General features: G+C 38.4%; 2 protein-coding genes across 2 annotated transcripts in view; both read left to right on the forward strand.

Moving 5' to 3' along the window:
• The first annotated feature begins 2,734 nt into the window (after positions 1-2,734).
• moxd1l (monooxygenase, DBH-like 1, like) lies at positions 2,735-10,687 on the forward strand. The gene is made up of 13 exons (XM_051960963.1): positions 2,735-3,040; positions 3,618-3,764; positions 4,475-4,627; positions 5,098-5,181; positions 5,379-5,534; positions 6,132-6,234; positions 6,384-6,556; positions 6,650-6,738; positions 6,895-6,991; positions 7,088-7,147; positions 7,238-7,362; positions 7,511-7,577; positions 9,828-10,687. Exons 1-13 carry the CDS (start codon positions 2,771-2,773, stop codon positions 9,984-9,986), a joined length of 1,683 nt encoding a protein of 560 aa, XP_051816923.1. The 5' UTR covers positions 2,735-2,770; the 3' UTR covers positions 9,987-10,687.
• Positions 10,688-11,192: 505 nt separating this feature from the next.
• rps6kc1 (ribosomal protein S6 kinase polypeptide 1) overlaps positions 11,193-18,196 on the forward strand; it is a 35,473-nt gene continuing 28,469 nt past the window's right edge. Inside the window, exons 1-7 of the mRNA XM_022195004.2 lie at positions 11,193-11,396; positions 12,313-12,348; positions 13,480-13,600; positions 13,925-14,040; positions 14,124-14,217; positions 15,994-16,047; positions 16,168-16,590. Of these exons, the coding sequence (XP_022050696.2) occupies positions 11,295-11,396; positions 12,313-12,348; positions 13,480-13,600; positions 13,925-14,040; positions 14,124-14,217; positions 15,994-16,047; positions 16,168-16,590 (946 nt within the window). The 5' untranslated portion in view covers positions 11,193-11,294. The remainder of the gene's footprint in view (positions 11,397-12,312; positions 12,349-13,479; positions 13,601-13,924; positions 14,041-14,123; positions 14,218-15,993; positions 16,048-16,167; positions 16,591-18,196) is intronic.

The raw sequence follows: 18,196 nt of genomic DNA on the forward strand, positions 1-18,196 counted from the left end.
TGCTCAACCATAAAAACAAAACAACGGCGAACAGCTAACGTAATCCTATAATTCCGCAATTTCATTTAGCAGACGCTTTTATCCTCAGAGAGTAGATACAACGATATTAATAATATAATCATAATACTCAAAATAATCTTATAATATCAATAATATACTACTACTACTAATAGTAATAATACATATTTCAGCAATAAATAATGATTAGAACTGCCCTGTTGATTAGTGCTCTGACCACTGGTGGCAGCCACATGTTCCCTGACCATAGACTGTGTTTTGCTGACAGCTTTAAGGGAGTTACCCTTAACTTATTTCTTATTCTTCAGTCGACCTCTGCTGGGTTCAAGGTGCCATTACATTTTAATTCAAAGACCCTTTTAACATCTGTGTGGATACAAACCCCCATCTGTCATTCTATTCGGTACATCTTGCTGCAACTAAACCCCACTTTCACCCTAAGTCAGCTGGGATAGACTCCAGCCCCCTCTTGACCCTACTGAAAATTAAACAGTGTATAGACAATGGATGGATGGACAGTAGACTAAAAAGCAAAAACACTCATCTGCGTATTTTTTTAAATAATTTTTGTGCACAAAAACATTAAAAGAAAAGCATTGTTCTACAATTAGATACTAGCACTCACTGGACAGATAGACACAATAGTAAATATACAAATATAGTAAGATGATAAGATAAGATAAGATAAGATAAGATAAATTTTATTGATCCCTCACGGAGGAAATTTACATATTACAGTAGCTGGATACAGATGAGGCAGAAAGAAGCAGAAAATAAGAAATACTGATCACAATAAGGCTAAAAAGTTATTATTAAGGTTTTATAAAGTTTTAAGACAATGTACAAGGCATGATGAGTTTACATATGATATGCAAAATTATGACGTTGCATACACACACGCACACACACACACACACACACACACACACACACACACACACACACACACACACACACACACTACATTGTTAATGTGGTAGATGACTATGCTAGCTGGAAATTTTTACTGGAATATCTCCATAGGGGTACAGAGGAACATTTCCAGCAACCATCACTCCTGTGTTCTAATGCTACATTGTGTTAGCTAATGGTGTTGAAAGGCTCATTGATGATTAGAAAACCCTTGTGCAGTTATGTCAGCACATTGCCTGGAAGACCTCAAACTTCTGAACGGTACTGTAGATATATATGGACATGTACACGTGTGACATGAAGGATAATGTACCCATGTTTCTGTTGTTGTAGTGAAAAATATTATTGAGCAAAAAAATAAATACAAAACTGTGTTAGGATGATGTTATTGCACATGAAGTCCTGTAAGAGAACGGTGTTGTATATAATTAAATTCTTCCTATTCTTGTTGGCATAAGGGGATTAGGTATTTGTCGTCCCAACACACAACATCTCTACAACACAGTGGAAACAATGAAACAATGAAGTACACACCACATTGGAAACCATAGATGACCATGGATGTTCAGGTGTGAGTTGTGTAGTTTGTGCTGTGTAAATAATGGAGATAGACATACTGTAATGTGATGCTCAGAGAATGATCACATGACCGCATTCCTGCAGCATGAAACTGTGACTTTAATCAAGCGTTTGATATATGAGTGAGACAGAGAACATTTCTTCTCCCTCCTCGTCACCTCTTCATTTATCAAACACCTGAGTCAGGTTCATTGAGAGGCACAGAAAGGGGCAATGAGCTTGCAATTACATAACCAGACTTTTGGCAGCACTGAGGAGCAGTCAGGAGATTTCTACTCACATCAAAGACACTGAACCTGCAGATTTAGGGCTGAGTGTAAGCTCTGAAGAAGCCCTTAAGTTTGTAGCAAAAATGAACAGAACAATCAGAGAGCATGGAAATGTTAGACATAGACTTTATAAATGACCAGAAGGAAATTAAATTGTTTCAGCAGCATGGATATTCAATAAAGGGGTAAACAATAAGACAACACAGAATATTAGGGAAGGGTATAAAGTGAAGGTAGAATAAAATAAGACAGAAATATAGAAGATATAATATAGAAAAATATCTACAGAATGTGCAAATTAGAATGGGCTAGATGTGCAAATACCACATGTAGGTGCACATGAGCATAGTTGTAATCCTGACAATGCTATTTGTTAGCCTGGGAATGGTAGCCGTTAGCCCAGAAATAGTAGTGACAAGCCTAGAGATGCGAGGGACGAGCCTAAGAAGGCCAGTTGTTAGCTTTAGAATTCCAGTTGCCAGTCCAGGGATGCTAGTTACTAGCCTAGCAATTGTGGGATTCCAGTTGCCAATATAAGAAAGAAAAAATCAACAAAATATACAAGAGTGATACAGAAATGTGCAAATGAACAGAATGTGCTGGATGCGCAAATGACATAGGTGCACACAAGTTTACCTAATGAATGATATAATGAATGATGTTGAGAATGAAAAGTGTCCAGTGTGTGAAGTGGTTTCATCAGAAGGCAAAGTGACAAAGCCCTTTTCTGATCTACCAGACGTATTGAAAAGTCTTATTGCTGTGGGGAGGAATGACCTCTTGCACTGTTCCTTGTGGTATTTCCACAAGGCCAAATGGCAAATGACTGAGCACTTTTTTTTGACTGTATCGCTTGAGTTCATCTCGCAGTGCAGGTGTGTCGTAGGAGGAGGGCAGGAGGGCGGGAGGGCTTTTTTTTTTTTTTTTTTTGGCAACCCCACAGTTGCTGACTCTGAGCTCAGTTTGAAGTTTTCCAAGCTCACAGAGACACCATGTGCTCTTTGCCTCCCCTCCTGCCCCTGTTCCTGGCCTGGACAACAGTGGCGGGGGCAACGGACTCGACCATGCCGTTCATGGAGTACCTGGACCGGGACCGGCTGGTGTGTCTGAAGTGGGGCTTTGATAATCTGCAAGGAAACATCACATTCCAGCTGGTAGTCAACTCGACAGGCTGGGTGGGCTTTGGCTTGAGTCCAAACGGAGGCATGAAGGGGTCAGACATCGTCATCGGGGGACTTGGACCCAGTGGGAGCTACTTCACAGTAAGAGAGTAACCACACGAGCAGATGTTAGTTTTATTAGTACATCAAAGAAATGATTTCACACATTTAAAGCTCATTTTTGTCAAAACGAAATGTGACCCCATATGAGCAGCTTCAGCCTTGCTCCGTATGTACAGGTACTGCTCAGTTTGGTAATGACCTCTCTGAGGAGAAAGGACTTTTCAGATTAAGTGTCGTCAGTTTTTGCAGGCTTGCTTTCATGTTTTAATCTTTCTTTATTGTTTTATTTAAAGCTTTAGTTTTGTTTTTCCTGGATTCAGTTTATTCTTTTTCTTACCCTCTTATCCACTGTTTTTTCCTATAATGTGCACTTTTGTTAAATTTGATTTATATATGTTAAATTCTGTGCTTTGGTTTTAGTAATTTTTTTTACTCTTTTTCTCCACTTTTTGCTCCTCTGATCTTTTCTGTTTCTGTTTAATCTGACTGGCTTCCTTCTGTAACATTGTTTTCCTGAGCATCCTCATTTTCTGCCTTGTGTGTTAAATCACTTTGTAAACTCTGTATTTTATAGGTGTCTTCTCCTGTGTGAAGGTTTTGCCTGTTTGTCCTTTAGGATAGATATGCCACAGGGAATTCCATGCCTTTGGTGGATGACCAGCAGAACTACGTCCTCCTCTCTATGAGTGAAACCGATGGTCAAACCACCATGACGTTCCAGAGGCCCATTAAAGCCTGTGATGACAAAGACTTCCACATCACTGTAAGACGTTTTTTTTTTTGCTGTTCTCTTCCTCCCACAATGTACATTGTAAAGTACATTTCAATGCTAGCATCCTGCATGAAAAAGTATTCTTCAGTTTGAAACCGGTTTGTCCAGTAAAGTTTCACTGCAACTTATTTGGTGAGAAATAATGTAAAAAAAAATTCATAACATTTGATAATATACCAGATATTTTGATGCCAGACTGGTTGACACTTTATACAGAACAAACATGCAAGCATCCAAAAAAAGGGAAACCTTTTTGTGAGAACAGGACCTTTGCTACACATTTCTGCCTTTTACACTTCAGATTTTCTTTGTTGTTTCACACCATGGAGGTAAACCACAGGTTATGTTGTTCTTTGCATGTACTCTTCTAGCTCGTTATACATCGTCGTTTTATTGTTTGTCCAGTTCTCAAGTTTCCTGCTTATCGCCATGTGTTATGTGAGCTCTTTTGTCCTCTTTATAGGATTTTATTTCACAGCAGGTGGTTTTCAGATGTGAAGAGAAAGGCAACAACACGAAGAAATGCGTGAGGTTATGATTACGTGAAATGCTAGACGGCTGCTACGTTACTGTGCTGAAAGATGAAGATTTTTCAGTTCACAAACACTGAAAGCTTTTATGACCTTCACCCAATGAAAGTCTTTTCATGCTGTTGGTTTTGTCTTTATATTTCTTGACAATAACTTCCATCTCTCAAACAGGCCCAACCCATTAAACTAATCTATGCATATGGGACAACAGATGAGATTAATTACCATGGGAGCCGCAGAGGCACCAAAGAAGTGAACTTGCTCAACTATATGCCGAGGACCATCCCGACTGACTCCAACTATCTTAGTGCTAAAGTGGAAAATGTAAGAATAACAGCTGGCAGTTAAGAAACAGTAAAGATTAATAGAATGATTGGAAATGTGCTTTTCTGATACGACAGTCACCAGTACGTCCCTTTATTGATTTTAATGTGCGCCACCAGTCAAAAGTTTGGACACATCTTCTCATTTAATGACTTTTCTTTATTCTCATGCAAGGAAAATGACAAGAGTGTGCAAAAGCAGTAATCAAAGCAAAGGGTGGCTACTTTGAAGAATCTAAAATATAAAACATATTTTGACTTATTTCACACTTTTTTGGTTACTGCATAATTCCATATGTGTTCATTCATGGTTGTGATGCCTTCAGAAAGAATCTGGAATGTAAAGAGTCATGAAAATAAAGAAAAAAACATTAAATGAGAAGGTGTGACCAAATGACTGGTCGTGTATGTGTACCTTGTATTTCTTTGCCGTTGTAAAGCACCTTGAATTGCCTTGCTTGCTATTTACAGTTCACTGTGCCTGCCACTCCAACCTACTATCACTGCAAGGTCTTGAAGTTTCCAAAGTTAAATACGAAACATCATATATATCAGGTAAGGGTCTGTAATTCATGTAGGCAGAATAAATCAATGCAATGCAGTTCAGTTTTGATGAAATTTCCAGTTTCCAGGCTTCAATCTGCAACCATTGATCTGTATAGAAGTGTACTTTCTGATATACGCATGAATAGTATAAAGTAAAGATGCACCTGAAACCTAAAATGTGCTAACCTAAAATCTCTCCCCCTCAGATCGAACCAGTGATTGAGAACCATGACGTCGTTCACCACATGCTGTTGTACAAGTGCCCCCCCGAAGTGACAGAGCCGTATGAAAACCGATGCTACGTGGGCGACATAGGAGACCTCTGCTTCAATGTAGTGGCTTCATGGGGAAGTGGAGGAGGGGTGAGGGAGAATCAAGTTTTAGTACTTCATTTTTGACTGTCCTTAGTGTGCTTCTGCAAGTAGATTGCAACGGATGAAAGAAGCATTTAGATGTTTTACTCGTGTGAAAGTACCATAACGGCAATGTAAAAATATTTCTTTACAAGTAAAAGTCCTGGATGAGATTCCAAATACGACATGACTTCATTAGATTATTTATGGTGAAGAGTTCATGTTGTCGCTCCTGCAGGCGGCGCTAGTTTCAACAGTTTTATAAACAGGGACAGCAGCTAATTAATGGAATTTCTCATATGCAAATCTGTTTTCAGTTTTTATACCAAATCAGCTGAAGTGTGAACCAGAATACACACTGCTGTATGTGAGACACTGGAGGTTTAATTTTTAGCAATGTGTTGTGTTTAAAGACAAGTGTAAAATCTTCTTTTTTAACGTAACTAAAGGTGTCCGATAAATTTAGCAGAGCGGAAAGTGAAATATTTTCCTCTCACATGTCATGAAGTGGAAGTACACAGTAGCATAAAATGTAAATACTCAAATAAAGGTCCAATAGTTGCTTTCCATCACTGGTTAATCCACAGTTCATTTTTGAAACCTCAGGTTTTTGAGTTTCCAGAAAACGTGGGTATTCCTATTGGAGGGGAGGACAATGATACGTTCTACAGGCTGGAGATCCATTACAGTAACCCAGAGATTAAAGCAGGTAAATATGGTGTATATAGTAGTATACTGTATGCATTCTTACACATACAAACTTCAAAGGCTTTAAATTGTGTTTATTAATTAAGAAATGAAATATGCACTGATGTGTTTTTGTTTTTTTATTTTTTGTGGTTAACCCCCTCTGTATAGGCATTAAAGACAGCTCAGGACTAAGACTGTACTATTCAGCTCAGCTCCGGACGCATGATGTGGGCATTCTAACTACAGGCGTGCTGGTCAGAAGTGAACTGCCGTACAACATCCCCCCAAAAACATCTCAGTTCCGCACCTACGGGATTTGTGATACGTCACAATTTTCTCTGGTATACGGTTTTGCTGTACGGATTACAAATGGCAGAAGTAACTTTATTCATTGTTTATGAATATTCATGAAAGTCTTCAACTGTCACACACAGCATATGAATCCTGTGCCTGACCTCAGTGTGTTTGCTGTGCTCTTGCACACTCACCTAGCAGGGAGGAAAATCAGAGTTGGCCACTTCAGGTAGGAAAAAATAGGCTGAGTAGAGACTGCCAGCCCAAGGATTAAACAGCCAAATGAGAACTCAAAGCTGTTCTTGTAAATACACACTAAGAAATAGCTTTGAATAGAGGTTGATGGCTGCTACTGTATTCTTTCATAACCTCTTGTCTTCTGTAGAGGTGGAAAGCAGATAGACTTCTTGGGCTTGGATGAAAACTACAACTTTGAGTTGCAACAGACTGTTAGTTTGGGAAACATCAAGACAATCAAACCTGTAAGCTCTAATTGCATCAGTGCCCATTTATTTACATGATAAAGACAGACAGTGTTTGGGTTCTTATGATGCCACATTACTTGGCTCCCACTACAGGGCGATGAGATCGTAGTGGAGTGCACCTACAGCACCACCGACCGAGATGGAATCACTAAGGTGGGTCAGTGCTGTGTGTAAACTGGTGTTCATCCACTCTATGATGCGTCCATCTGTAGGAATATCAGAGTTTATCTTTCCCCCTTTCAGATGGACTTAGCAACCACTGATGAGATGTGCCTGGCTTTCCTGTTCCATTACCCTGCAAACAACATCACCTACTGCGCTAGCCGCCCAAATACTACATTTCTACCAACGATCAACGTCAGTGACATGTAAGACTCAATGCAGTCCTTCGCATTACATTTCTGTTGAGACTGACCAGTGCTGGTTTGGATGCATACACTACATACAGTATTTTTTTTTGTCAAGCAGATGTATTGCTATGCTTTTCTGAAGTGGCTTTCCACTAATTTCCAACAGAGCATCTGATGAGTACGAGTCATTGTTAAAGAACCAGCCTCAGGTTCAGATCACCCTTGATGATGCCGTAAGTATCATTATGATCATGTCTTTTCTTTCTATTCAATCTGAACTCAAAAAATGTTGTCTGGACTTTTTAATTATCACAACTTCTAATGAAATTATGTTCAAGAAACAGACTACACTAGACGAGGGGAAATAGCTTTTCCAGACAGACTTAACCATCTGAAATAGTGCAGGCATGTTAAGATGGAGGAGGGGACTTGAACTCACCGTGAAGAAAAATTAAAAAAAAATGAGCCAATTTCACCTCAACTTCACTTTACTTTTAAATCAAGTAATGCAGAATTTTTTAATTAAATGACACACAATATTTGGGTGATGCATTCAACAGTCTTATAATGCCAACATAACCCATTACAATAATGTGTGCAACTTTAATAACTTACCTAAATCAGTAAATTTGACTTTTTAAAATCTTGCAACCATGCATTCAATCAAGTAGTATGAATTTGTCCCTTGAATTACTTTTTTAAACTGCAGTAGAACCTTTTGTTGAGGACATTTTTTAAAGGACTGTGGACTCCTTAGTCTGCAATTGTTTCCATCAACAGTAGTTTAAAAACTTCCCCCATTTATAAATGATTAAATATTTGTTGATTAGTTTCTTTTCCTCCAGTTTTAGACATACTGTGCTTCAGCTATTAAACGTTAACAAATAACCAGTCAATCAATGATTCAACAGCTTTCTGAAAATTATAGTTATATACATTTTTTGACAATTTTTTCTTTTTTTTAGAACAGACACACTTTTGTCATTTTAAAATGCTACATTTTGTTATTTTATTATGAGTTGCAGTTTTTTTTTGCTGGTCATCTTGTAGTTCTTTCATTCACTCCTTTTGTTTTGATTTCTTGTCTTTTTTTATTTATAGTGACATATGGATGTTTTGTCTATTTGTATGAAACTTTAATGATTTAATTGACATTATTAAACCTTAGATACATAAGTGTCCCAGCGATCTTTGTAATGAAAACTTTTTATCATTTGATTTTGCAGCTATTCCTCAAAAAGTTTGTTTTCTGATATCATTCCATCAAAGTTTCCTTTGACACTTCTAAAGAAATTGCAATCTTTGTATTACAACCCCAAGCTCTTTGTCACTGATGGTATCATACAAGAGGTGATGCAGTAGACAAACTTGAAGGGACGGAGAGCAGCAACAGCTGGAAGAAAAGAGAAAAACGTAAAAAAAAGAAAAAGTGGATATTGGCATTCTTCTATTGCTGTTCTGAGTAATATTCTTCTTTTTCAACTATCAAAATGTTCAAAATCTGTTCTAAAGTGAAAAATAAGCATATTTAAAACATGAAATCATAATTGTGTGGACAAAACTATAATACAAACAACAATATAAATTATTTTTCTTTACCAAAATGCCAAAAATGGCATAAAAACACATTGATTCTTATGCGGGTCATTTTTGACCCACTTATGGAAGAGTGTAGGGTCCTATCACTTGTGCATCTAAGGCGTAATATTCAGTCTTCAGCCATTATCATTGCACACGTGTTGATAAAATCTTATTGTACATATATTGTCAGGCTCAGACACACAATCAGAGTCTTTAATCATTTTCCATAACAATGTCTGGATTTCAGTTAAGATCACGGACAGCCAAGCATATTTTTCAGTATTTCTATCGCAAGCATAGGGCCACCTCCATCCTGAAGGACTTCACCCACCCTGCAAACAAACACCTCAACCTTCTCCCTTCAGGGAGAAGGTTGCACAGCATCCAGACTAGAACCACAAGACTAAGAAACAGCTTCTTCCCCGAAGCTGTCAGGCTGTGGAACAGGTCTCTGTAGACTCTGTTTTTGTATCATCACCACCTCTCCCCACAAACATACATGCATGCACACATCCCCACATACACACACAAGCATACACACACACATACACACACATACACACACACATGCACAGATACATGCACACATGCAAACAGGCACACACATTCATACACACACTGCACTACTGCACTAGGCTCTTTATTTATCTACTAAATATATAATATAATATATATCATCTACTAACTGATGGTTCATTGCACATATATTTATGTTGTAGATTTGTATATATTAGTGTGTCTTTTATGAAAGTGTTTTTATATTGTGTTATGGCTGAAACTGGGACCAGGGTCTAATTTCGTATTGTTTCATGTGTAAATGTGGAATGATATGACAATAAAGAACTTTTGACCTTTGGCAAAATAAAGTATTTTTACATTATAAACTCTTGTTTTGTTTGCAGAGCAGAGCATCATATTTAATAAACGGCACTGTAAGGAAGATGATGAAGACACCCACAGTTGCTTGTCGGAGATACAACGCATCAAGCCGACTCTGCGCCTCCTGGATCGTGAACCACGCAGTGATTTTGCTTTCATTCCTCTGGATTGCAGTAGTGTGACGTGGTTGTACGAGCAACACATCCAAGTTCAGTCTTGGCAGAGCAAGATACGGCTGACCTTAACTGTAACCTATGTGATATATTCAACCTTACAGGTCATTTACTCTGGATTTATTCTCTCTTTATATTGCACATCTTTGCTTTGTCTTGTTAATTGTCACTCATCATAATGGAATTAGCCAAGTATACGTGAAATTTATACTCTCTTAATTTAAATTCACTCTCCTCTATTTCACATCACTTGTTATGAGAATTTAAATTTACTAATGGTATTAAATATTCTACCTTAGTAGCCATAACTTACTCTACTTTGATCATGTTGCACAATAATAGAGATGCTTTTTACAATAATAGATGTTTAAATGATTTTCAGTATGAATATAAAACATGTATTTTTTTAGCCTAGTATTTAATCTGCTGGATTACACAAAAACAGACAGTGTTGTTGTGTTATTATTTTCACATTTGAACCACTATAATAAGAAAATCACAGCTAGTACTCATAACATAAAACAATTAATTAAACTATAAACCAAAAGGTTCCATAATTATTAAGCTAGGCATCAGAAGAAATGCACTTTTCTGTTTTTGGTATATTTATTCTGTTTAATACTTGCACTGTAGGCCTAATTGTTGATTTGTACATGTATCAGAGTTTCTACATTAAATCATTAAAGATCATTCTCTTAGTAAGAATATAAGCCTAAATTTATTCTCATTTATTACATTTATTTATATCGCACCTTATGATGCACAGAGGTTGATCTGAGCGCTTTACAAGGAAGGGGAAGAACAAAACACATGTAAGACAATGCATTTCTGATTCATATAAATGTTATCTTCATTGAAAAAAATTGCTTTTCTTTCAAAAATCTGGACATTTCTAAGCAACCCGAAAGTTTTGAACGATAAATGTAAATATATTTATATATACATTTACACATCTGCACACTTTTATTGCCCAGTGAATAATAATGTAATAAGTAGGGCCTTAAATTGAATATTATATTTGATTGCAAGTGCAAGGATCTTAGAATAATGCGTTAAGAAAATAATGTATATGATGTCAGCATTTTCAATGAGCAGCAAATGTCTTATGATCTCATCAGAGGCCAGTCACTCAGGCTTGTATAGATACTGTTGATGGAATTGGATGCCAGCAGATGCGGTTGAAATATGCAGTTCCATAGACCTTCCTCAGGGGGGCGCTCTGGATTCTCTGTCCGCTTGACACTGACTGTGCAGGCAGAGAATGAATGTGAGCGGCTAGCCGGCTATAGCTTCGGCAATGTTGTTGTCACTATCAGAATGATATCGCAGCGGGACAGAGGAGAACTTGCTCGTTTTTATACTGTCACGGACCCCAAAAAGCACCAGAAAGGCTACACTGTGTACAAAGTCACCGCGAGGGTGAGTAAAACGGACGATGGACACTCTGGCTGGCTAGGCTAATGCTATGTGTTGTTAGCTAGCATGGCTGTGCTAGCCGAGCTAATATGATGCGGGGAGCAAACATTAAAAACGCCAGCGTAGCCTCTTAATAATGACCTGACAGCGGGTCCAGCTTGTGTGGACACAAGAAGTGCAGCTAATGAGCTCATTTAGACTCGCTTATGTTTTGAAATACTGGTTCTTTGTGAGCTTGTTGGCTAACTGGACTTAGCAATACCAAGCAGATTGACTGAATCCAACCAAAACGCTGCTAAATAGCTTAGCAGCTAGTAGAGTTACTGTCATTTGTAGCATTAGCGTAAACAGACATTGGGAAGATGACAGCTGGTTCGTGCTATCATTATGTTTTGAGGTAATTTTCTCTTAATGAAATGACATGAAATATTGTGAAAGGTACTTTTTTTTAACCAAGTCAGACCTGCTGTTTAACTAAGCTGTGGTGGAGCAATGTCAGGTTTAACTTTGTGATTATAATGTTAAAATATGTCCCCCAGAGTAAGAAAAATCCCAAACAAAATGTAACTCACAGATTGCTTGTAAAGAAGCATGTCCTCTGATGGTAAAAAAATGGTTCATTGTCAGTCAACACTTCTGTCAGACCTTAAGTCACCATAATTTTCAGCAGCCAGTCTAATAGTTTCAGTCAAGAACAGGCTGAGTTTCTTTGTCTCTGCCTGGCTTCCATCCTGCAGCTGGTGATGTCTCGCTCTAACACTCCAAACCGCCGTCATTTTTTTCCTTATAATGCTCTCATTGTCGTGTCACTGCTCATTGCTAGTGCCAGCCCGACAAGAAAGTCTTTGCAGCAAAACTATAGGGAAAAGTCACATGGAGTTTCCAGATCCTTGAGTTCTCTTGTCCTTCTTTCACACAGATAATCTCCAGGAAGAACCCCGAGGATGTCCAAGAGGTAAGACAGGCTGGCGTGTTTTTTTTTTTTTTTGTAATAATAACTCTCTGAATGTGCAGTGTTTTTTCTTATGTACCCTCAGTAATTGATTGTGTGATAGAGATTTGGTGACCTATTTTGGAAGAAATTTCCCCCATTTTCAAGCTTACTGTTTGCATAAAGACTTTTCCACAAATAGAAAATGAAACTGACATGGCTAACTTGTGGGAAAAGCCCATGTGTGACTCATCTTGTCCTCTTAACACATAAGATTTCACAAAGCAAACTTCAGTTTCCTTTGCTGGTTTATTCAGTTACACAAACGTAATTTAAAGATCCATTCACTGTGCAGTTTTATCTCCCGAGTCCTGTGTCTGTACGCCCTGTCATAAAATTACCATTCAGTGTTTTAATTTATCAAGTATATATGTTTTGCTCTGAAAAGCCACTTTGTGTTTACAGTTTGACAGAACACCGCCACTTTCTCGTTATGTATCTGTGAACATGCAGTAAAATCAAATAGAAACTCGCTTACGTTTCATACAAACTGAGGAATGCTGTCAAGCCTGGAAGCAGCGCTAATGCAGCAGGCATGATGTCAATTACTGCATGTGTGTCTAAGAGACAGAGTGAGAGCAGACATACCTCCGTTACTGACTGGTGCTCCTAAGTGGTGATCAGTCTAGTTTTGCTAGTTTAAGATTTTAGCAAACTGGACTTCCATCTTCAACATTATTCCAGTTTGCTTTGACTCCTCCCTTCATGTAAGTAACTGCTTCATCCAGGTTTGTGTGAGAATGTTGTGTATTCTTGTCGCGCAAGATGGCGATGAGATAAGAGGACACATGGGTTAATTTGATTCATGTGTTGGCGTAGGATCAGTCGCTTACATTATTGCACATATTTTTTTTTAACTGGGTGCAATATTTGAATGATTCCAATTCTGAAAAATCAATTAAGCGATACTAAGATTGCATTTACAGGCAAGTATTAAATAGAGTTACTTCTTCAAGCAGTGCTTGGTCAGCAGACTTGATAGTTTAATGTGGCTTCATAGATTTTTATACACAAAATTATTGATTGTCCTTTCTTAAGCCAGCTTCCGTTCTATCTCCAGTCATGTCATCTCTCTCTCTCTCTCCCTTTCTGTAGATAACGGTGTGGAAGAGATACAGTGATTTCCGGAAGCTACATCAGAATCTCTGGCAGCTGCACAAGAATGTGTGTAGCCAGTCTGAGCTGTTTCCTCCCTTTGCTAAGGCCAAAGTCTTTGGTAAGAAATCAGACTTCTCCATTTCCATCTGTCAGACATTTATCCTGAGGAAGTCATAGAAACCAGAAGCTTATCGTTTTCTTTTTTTTTTAAATGGCATTGAAACTAAGCTTTTCCTCCATTTTCTTTGTCCTTGCTCCTGTGGTACCTTATCCTTGAGTTTATTGTATTGTTATCTTTAACAGTCACAGATTTTATAGTGATGGCCTGCCCCTCTTTGAGGCAGCTTAGCGGTATTGTACTACACACATGTACTGGTTTTGCTGGATTTGCTCACTCGCCTCATGGAAATTTCTCATTGTGTATCCATGTGTGTAAATGTAGGTCGTTTTGATGACTCAGTGATTGAGGAAAGAAGACAGTGCTCTGAGGATCTCCTACAGTTCTCTGCTAATATTCCTGCTCTTTACAGCAGTCAGCACATCCAAGATTTCTTCAAGGTACCCGAGCACGCTATAGCATTAATAATAATAATATTCCCACATAGACTATAGACTTCAATGTTTTTTTACATTTTTTTCAGGGAGGTGAGGTTCACGACGGCTCAGAGCTCATTGGACCGGCGGAGCCCTTTTCTGACTTCCTGGCTGACAGTTTGTCAGACTGTAGCTCTGATGGTGAGATAACACACAATAAATCCTCCCCAAAATCTAATTTATGGGTCATTCCAGAATTGGAGGACATTTTCTGTCCCACCCATCGAATTTCAGATAATCCATGTACAAAATAATAAAACATGCAGCTGCTGTGTAAATGTACTTCTCCTGAGACCAAATCTAAAAAAAAGGAGAAAAGAATGTTCAAAAATATTTTAAAAAATGCCAAATAAATCTGGAGTTCCCCAAAAAATCATTTTTCTCTTGTCCCACCCCCTGATGACCAAATTGAACCTCAAATTAAACATGTTGAATTAAATTTAAATCTCCTTTTTTTGGTATTATTTTTTTCATTGATGTCTCTTGTGGGCTGCACAGTAGAGTAGTGGAAAACGTAGTGGTTAACACTTTCGCTTTGCAGCAAGAAGATCCCTGGTTCAAATCCCGGGGTGGTCCTGGGATCTTTCTGCATGGAGTTTGCATGTTCTCCCTGTGCATGTGTGGGTTTTCTCTGGGTACTCCGGCTTCCTCCCACAGTCCAAAAACATGCTATTTTAAATTGTCCGTGAGTGTGATTGTTAGTCTGTATATGTAGCCCTGTGACAGACTGGTGACCTGTCCAGGGTGTCCCCTGCCTTCACCAGAGTCAGCTGGGATAGACTCCAGCACCCCCATGACCCTAGTGAGGATAAAGCATTGTATAGAGGATGGATGGATGTCTCTTTTAGTTGTGGGAACATTTTTTTAATCACATAATATTTAAATATTAATTACTATGCATGAAATGTGTGTCCCACAACAACACTGTTGATGATGTTTTTGTCTCTCATTTCTGTCTTTTTTTTGTCATTTTATGTCTTGTTTTTATTTTCAGTGTCCTATTTTTGTCTTTTGTCATATTTCTGTCATTTTTTTTATATATATATATATTTTTTTGCCATTTTCAGCTTTATTTGGATAGTTGTAGTGAAGGCAGACAGGAAACAGGGGAGAAGAGTAGAGGGAAGGTATGCAGCAAAGGGCCGCAAGCAGGAATCGAACCCGGGCCGCGGCGTCGGAGACCAGCCCCTGTACATGGTTCACCCACTTAACCTGTTGAGCTATACGGGCGCCCATATTTCTGTCGTTGTGTGTCATATTTTTCTCATTTTGTTTCATTTCTGCTGTTTTTTGTCTGTTTCTGTCTCATTTCTGTCATTTTGTATCTTGTTTTTCTCATTTTGTGCCTTTTTTTGTCATTTTCTGTCTTGTTTTTGTCATCAACATCATCAAACAATTTTCTAAAAGAATGGGTAGAGCAATGTTACAGTATGTCCTCTCTTCTACTTTTCATATTTTCATAACATTGTCAGCCTTGATTGAATGTGTCACTCTACCTCATGCAACCCTGTTATGCAAATTGTCAGAATAAGACAAATTCTTTTTTCTTTTTCTTGACTGTTTTCCATCAGTCAGTTTGTCCTCTTGGTCAGCAGTAACAGCTAGCTAAATATCTAGCTTCTACTGCTGAGAAAAAGCTAACATTAGCATGGATTAGCAACCCTGTTACTGTGATTAGAGTAGGGTTAGCAAACAACACAGAAAACACAGAATAAAAATAATACCGTTGATGTGTAAGCTGAGCCAATCAAGCCTTTGATAGTTTATTACCTATTACTGATGAATATGGAGCAGAAAACTGTAAAAGAGAAGGATTATTTTTCAAACATTTTGAAGCCCAGATGTCCTCCAATCCTGGAATAACCCATATGATGACTAATTCAAACTTGTTTATTAACATGTGGCTGTATCTTTCAGTTCAGAGAGACATCAGTGGTGCAGATGATTTGACTATCACATCAGAGTATGGAGGTAAAGTTTAAAACATCCATGCACATTAGAGCTCAATTACACTTCAGTTCTTTGGTCATGTGAGGCTTCTTTCGAAGTGTGTCGGTATGTAGGTGACTGAGGATTCTTTTCCCTCACCAGGCCCGTCCAGTGACAGCGACCTGACCTCCCTGGCTGTGGATACGGACTCTCTGGCTGAGTTGGATGATGGCATGGCCTCAGGTCGCACCTCCCCAAACCAGCCACAAGGGGGAGCCACCAACTTTAGTAGTAGCTGCAGCCCACGTTTGCCTTCCCTGCATGACCGCCGCACTCCATCTCCTGCCCCAGTCCCTGCCTCCTCCGCCCCTAACCCAGAGGTCAGCTGGCCAGGTAGAACGCCGCTCTTCTCGGGCAGTCTGAAGAAAGCCGGCGGTGGCAACCCGAAGGACGTGAAGTCAGACTACCTAGACAAAGCCAGCGAGCTCATCTGTTTCGCTGTACAAAAGGAAAAAGAGCAGGATTACCAGGCAGCTTTTTCGTACTACCGCAGTGGAGTTGACTTGCTGCTGCAAGGAGTGCAAGGTCAGTTTGACAGAGAGCTTGATAACTTTTCTAGTAGGTCAGTGGTGTCCCATTTAGTACTAAGTACATACATTACCTTTAAAAATTTGGGGTCGTCCAGACAACGTCATGTTTTCCATGAGAACTCACACTTTTATCCATGTGCTAACATAACGGCACAAACACAATGTAGCATTAGAACACAGGAGTGATGGTTGCTGGAAATGTTCCTCTGTACCCCTATGGAGATATTCCATTAGAAATCAGCCATTTCCAGCTAAAATAATCATAAGAAACTTTACTGACTAATGTTATCTTCATTATAAAAACCTGCTTTTCTTTCAATAATAAGGACTTTTCTAAGTGACCCCAAACTCTTGAACAGTCGTGTACATAAGATGTTATACAGAATAAAACCATGTTATTCTTAACCTTGTCAACTTATCTGCTGGTGCCATTTCTGATGCGACAGTGATAATTTATGTGGCAAAAAGGAATAACAGTTGTCCAAAATAACTTCAAACGTGTCCAAAGTTACCTGAAACTGGACCATCCTAACCCAAAGAAATTGCAAAAATGACTGAAAATTTCCCCCATATTTTCCAAGATTTATTTTAATTCTATTACAATTGAACCCATGGTATGTAAAGACTTTACTCTAGTTACCCAAAGTTGAAGGAAAGGACATTTTTTAGGTGCAGATGCAGAATTGTCAGAACCATAGAGTGGACGACCTCAATTCATTATTCAGTGTTTCAATCCATTTGTTGCAGGTTTACACTATTATTTATCTAAATGTGTATTTTGTGGGAATAGAAAAATGATTTAATTTCCAGGACTGTGAGAGATTCTTATAAGTAGTGTTGACATGACACAGAAACACAATCCTGCAGCTAATAATGAGCCTTTAACATATAAATATTACAAAACGGTAACATATTGGTTGTGAGTGTGTCAGAAGAGCCAGCTGGGAGTTGCACATTTTGTTAATGAATCTTATTTTATAGTGCGCCTCAGGGTGACAGAGTGTTCTCTGTTATCAAATCATGTCACTTTCTTGCTGATATTTCTTTCTGAAACGATCCTACAGTTTGAATTTCCGACCAGACTTGCATAATTAAACTATTATCGAATAACTGCAGAGACCAGCAGTAAAAATGGTAACATCTATCCATGACTGAGTGTTTCCACTTGTGTAAAAGTTGCACAGCTTATACCTGCATATTATTCATTATATGACAACAGCAGGGTTCTTTCACCCCAGATTTAAGCTTGAAGAGTACACTACATGCCAAAAGTTTGGAAGCAAGAGACAATTTGTGCAAGAAAACGTCATAATTTGCATCAAAATAAGCATGATTATTACATGAAGAGTCGCCCATCAGAATAGATTTTTACTGTAATGATCAGGTATTTGTATCTGCACTCTTGTTTCTTTACTCAGCTGTTTCTTTCTAGACAGATATGGACACAGTTGAGATTTATTGGAATTTTTGTATGCAAAGCCAAAGAGCTGAAGTGAATAATGCAAACTGTGATTTATTTTTTTTTAACTTTTGCACTGAAGTTGTAACTCTTGTAAATCTTCTCAACTCTAGAACTTTCTTTTGTCAACATTTATTCAGCA

The sequence above is a fragment of the Acanthochromis polyacanthus genome, chromosome 16 (genome assembly GCF_021347895.1).
Source record: "Acanthochromis polyacanthus isolate Apoly-LR-REF ecotype Palm Island chromosome 16, KAUST_Apoly_ChrSc, whole genome shotgun sequence".
NCBI classification, from domain to species: Eukaryota; Metazoa; Chordata; class Actinopteri; family Pomacentridae; genus Acanthochromis; species Acanthochromis polyacanthus.

Coding starts and splice junctions, on each gene's coding strand:
- moxd1l (XM_051960963.1), top strand. CDS start 2,771: ATGTGCTCTTTGCCTCCCCTCCTGCCCCTGTTCCTGGCCTGGACAACA. Junction 6,557..6,649: donor ATACGTCACAATTTTCTCTG/GTATACGGTTTT, acceptor TGTCACACACAG/CATATGAATCCTGTGCCTGA. Junction 7,363..7,510: donor ACGATCAACGTCAGTGACAT/GTAAGACTCAAT, acceptor AATTTCCAACAG/AGCATCTGATGAGTACGAGT.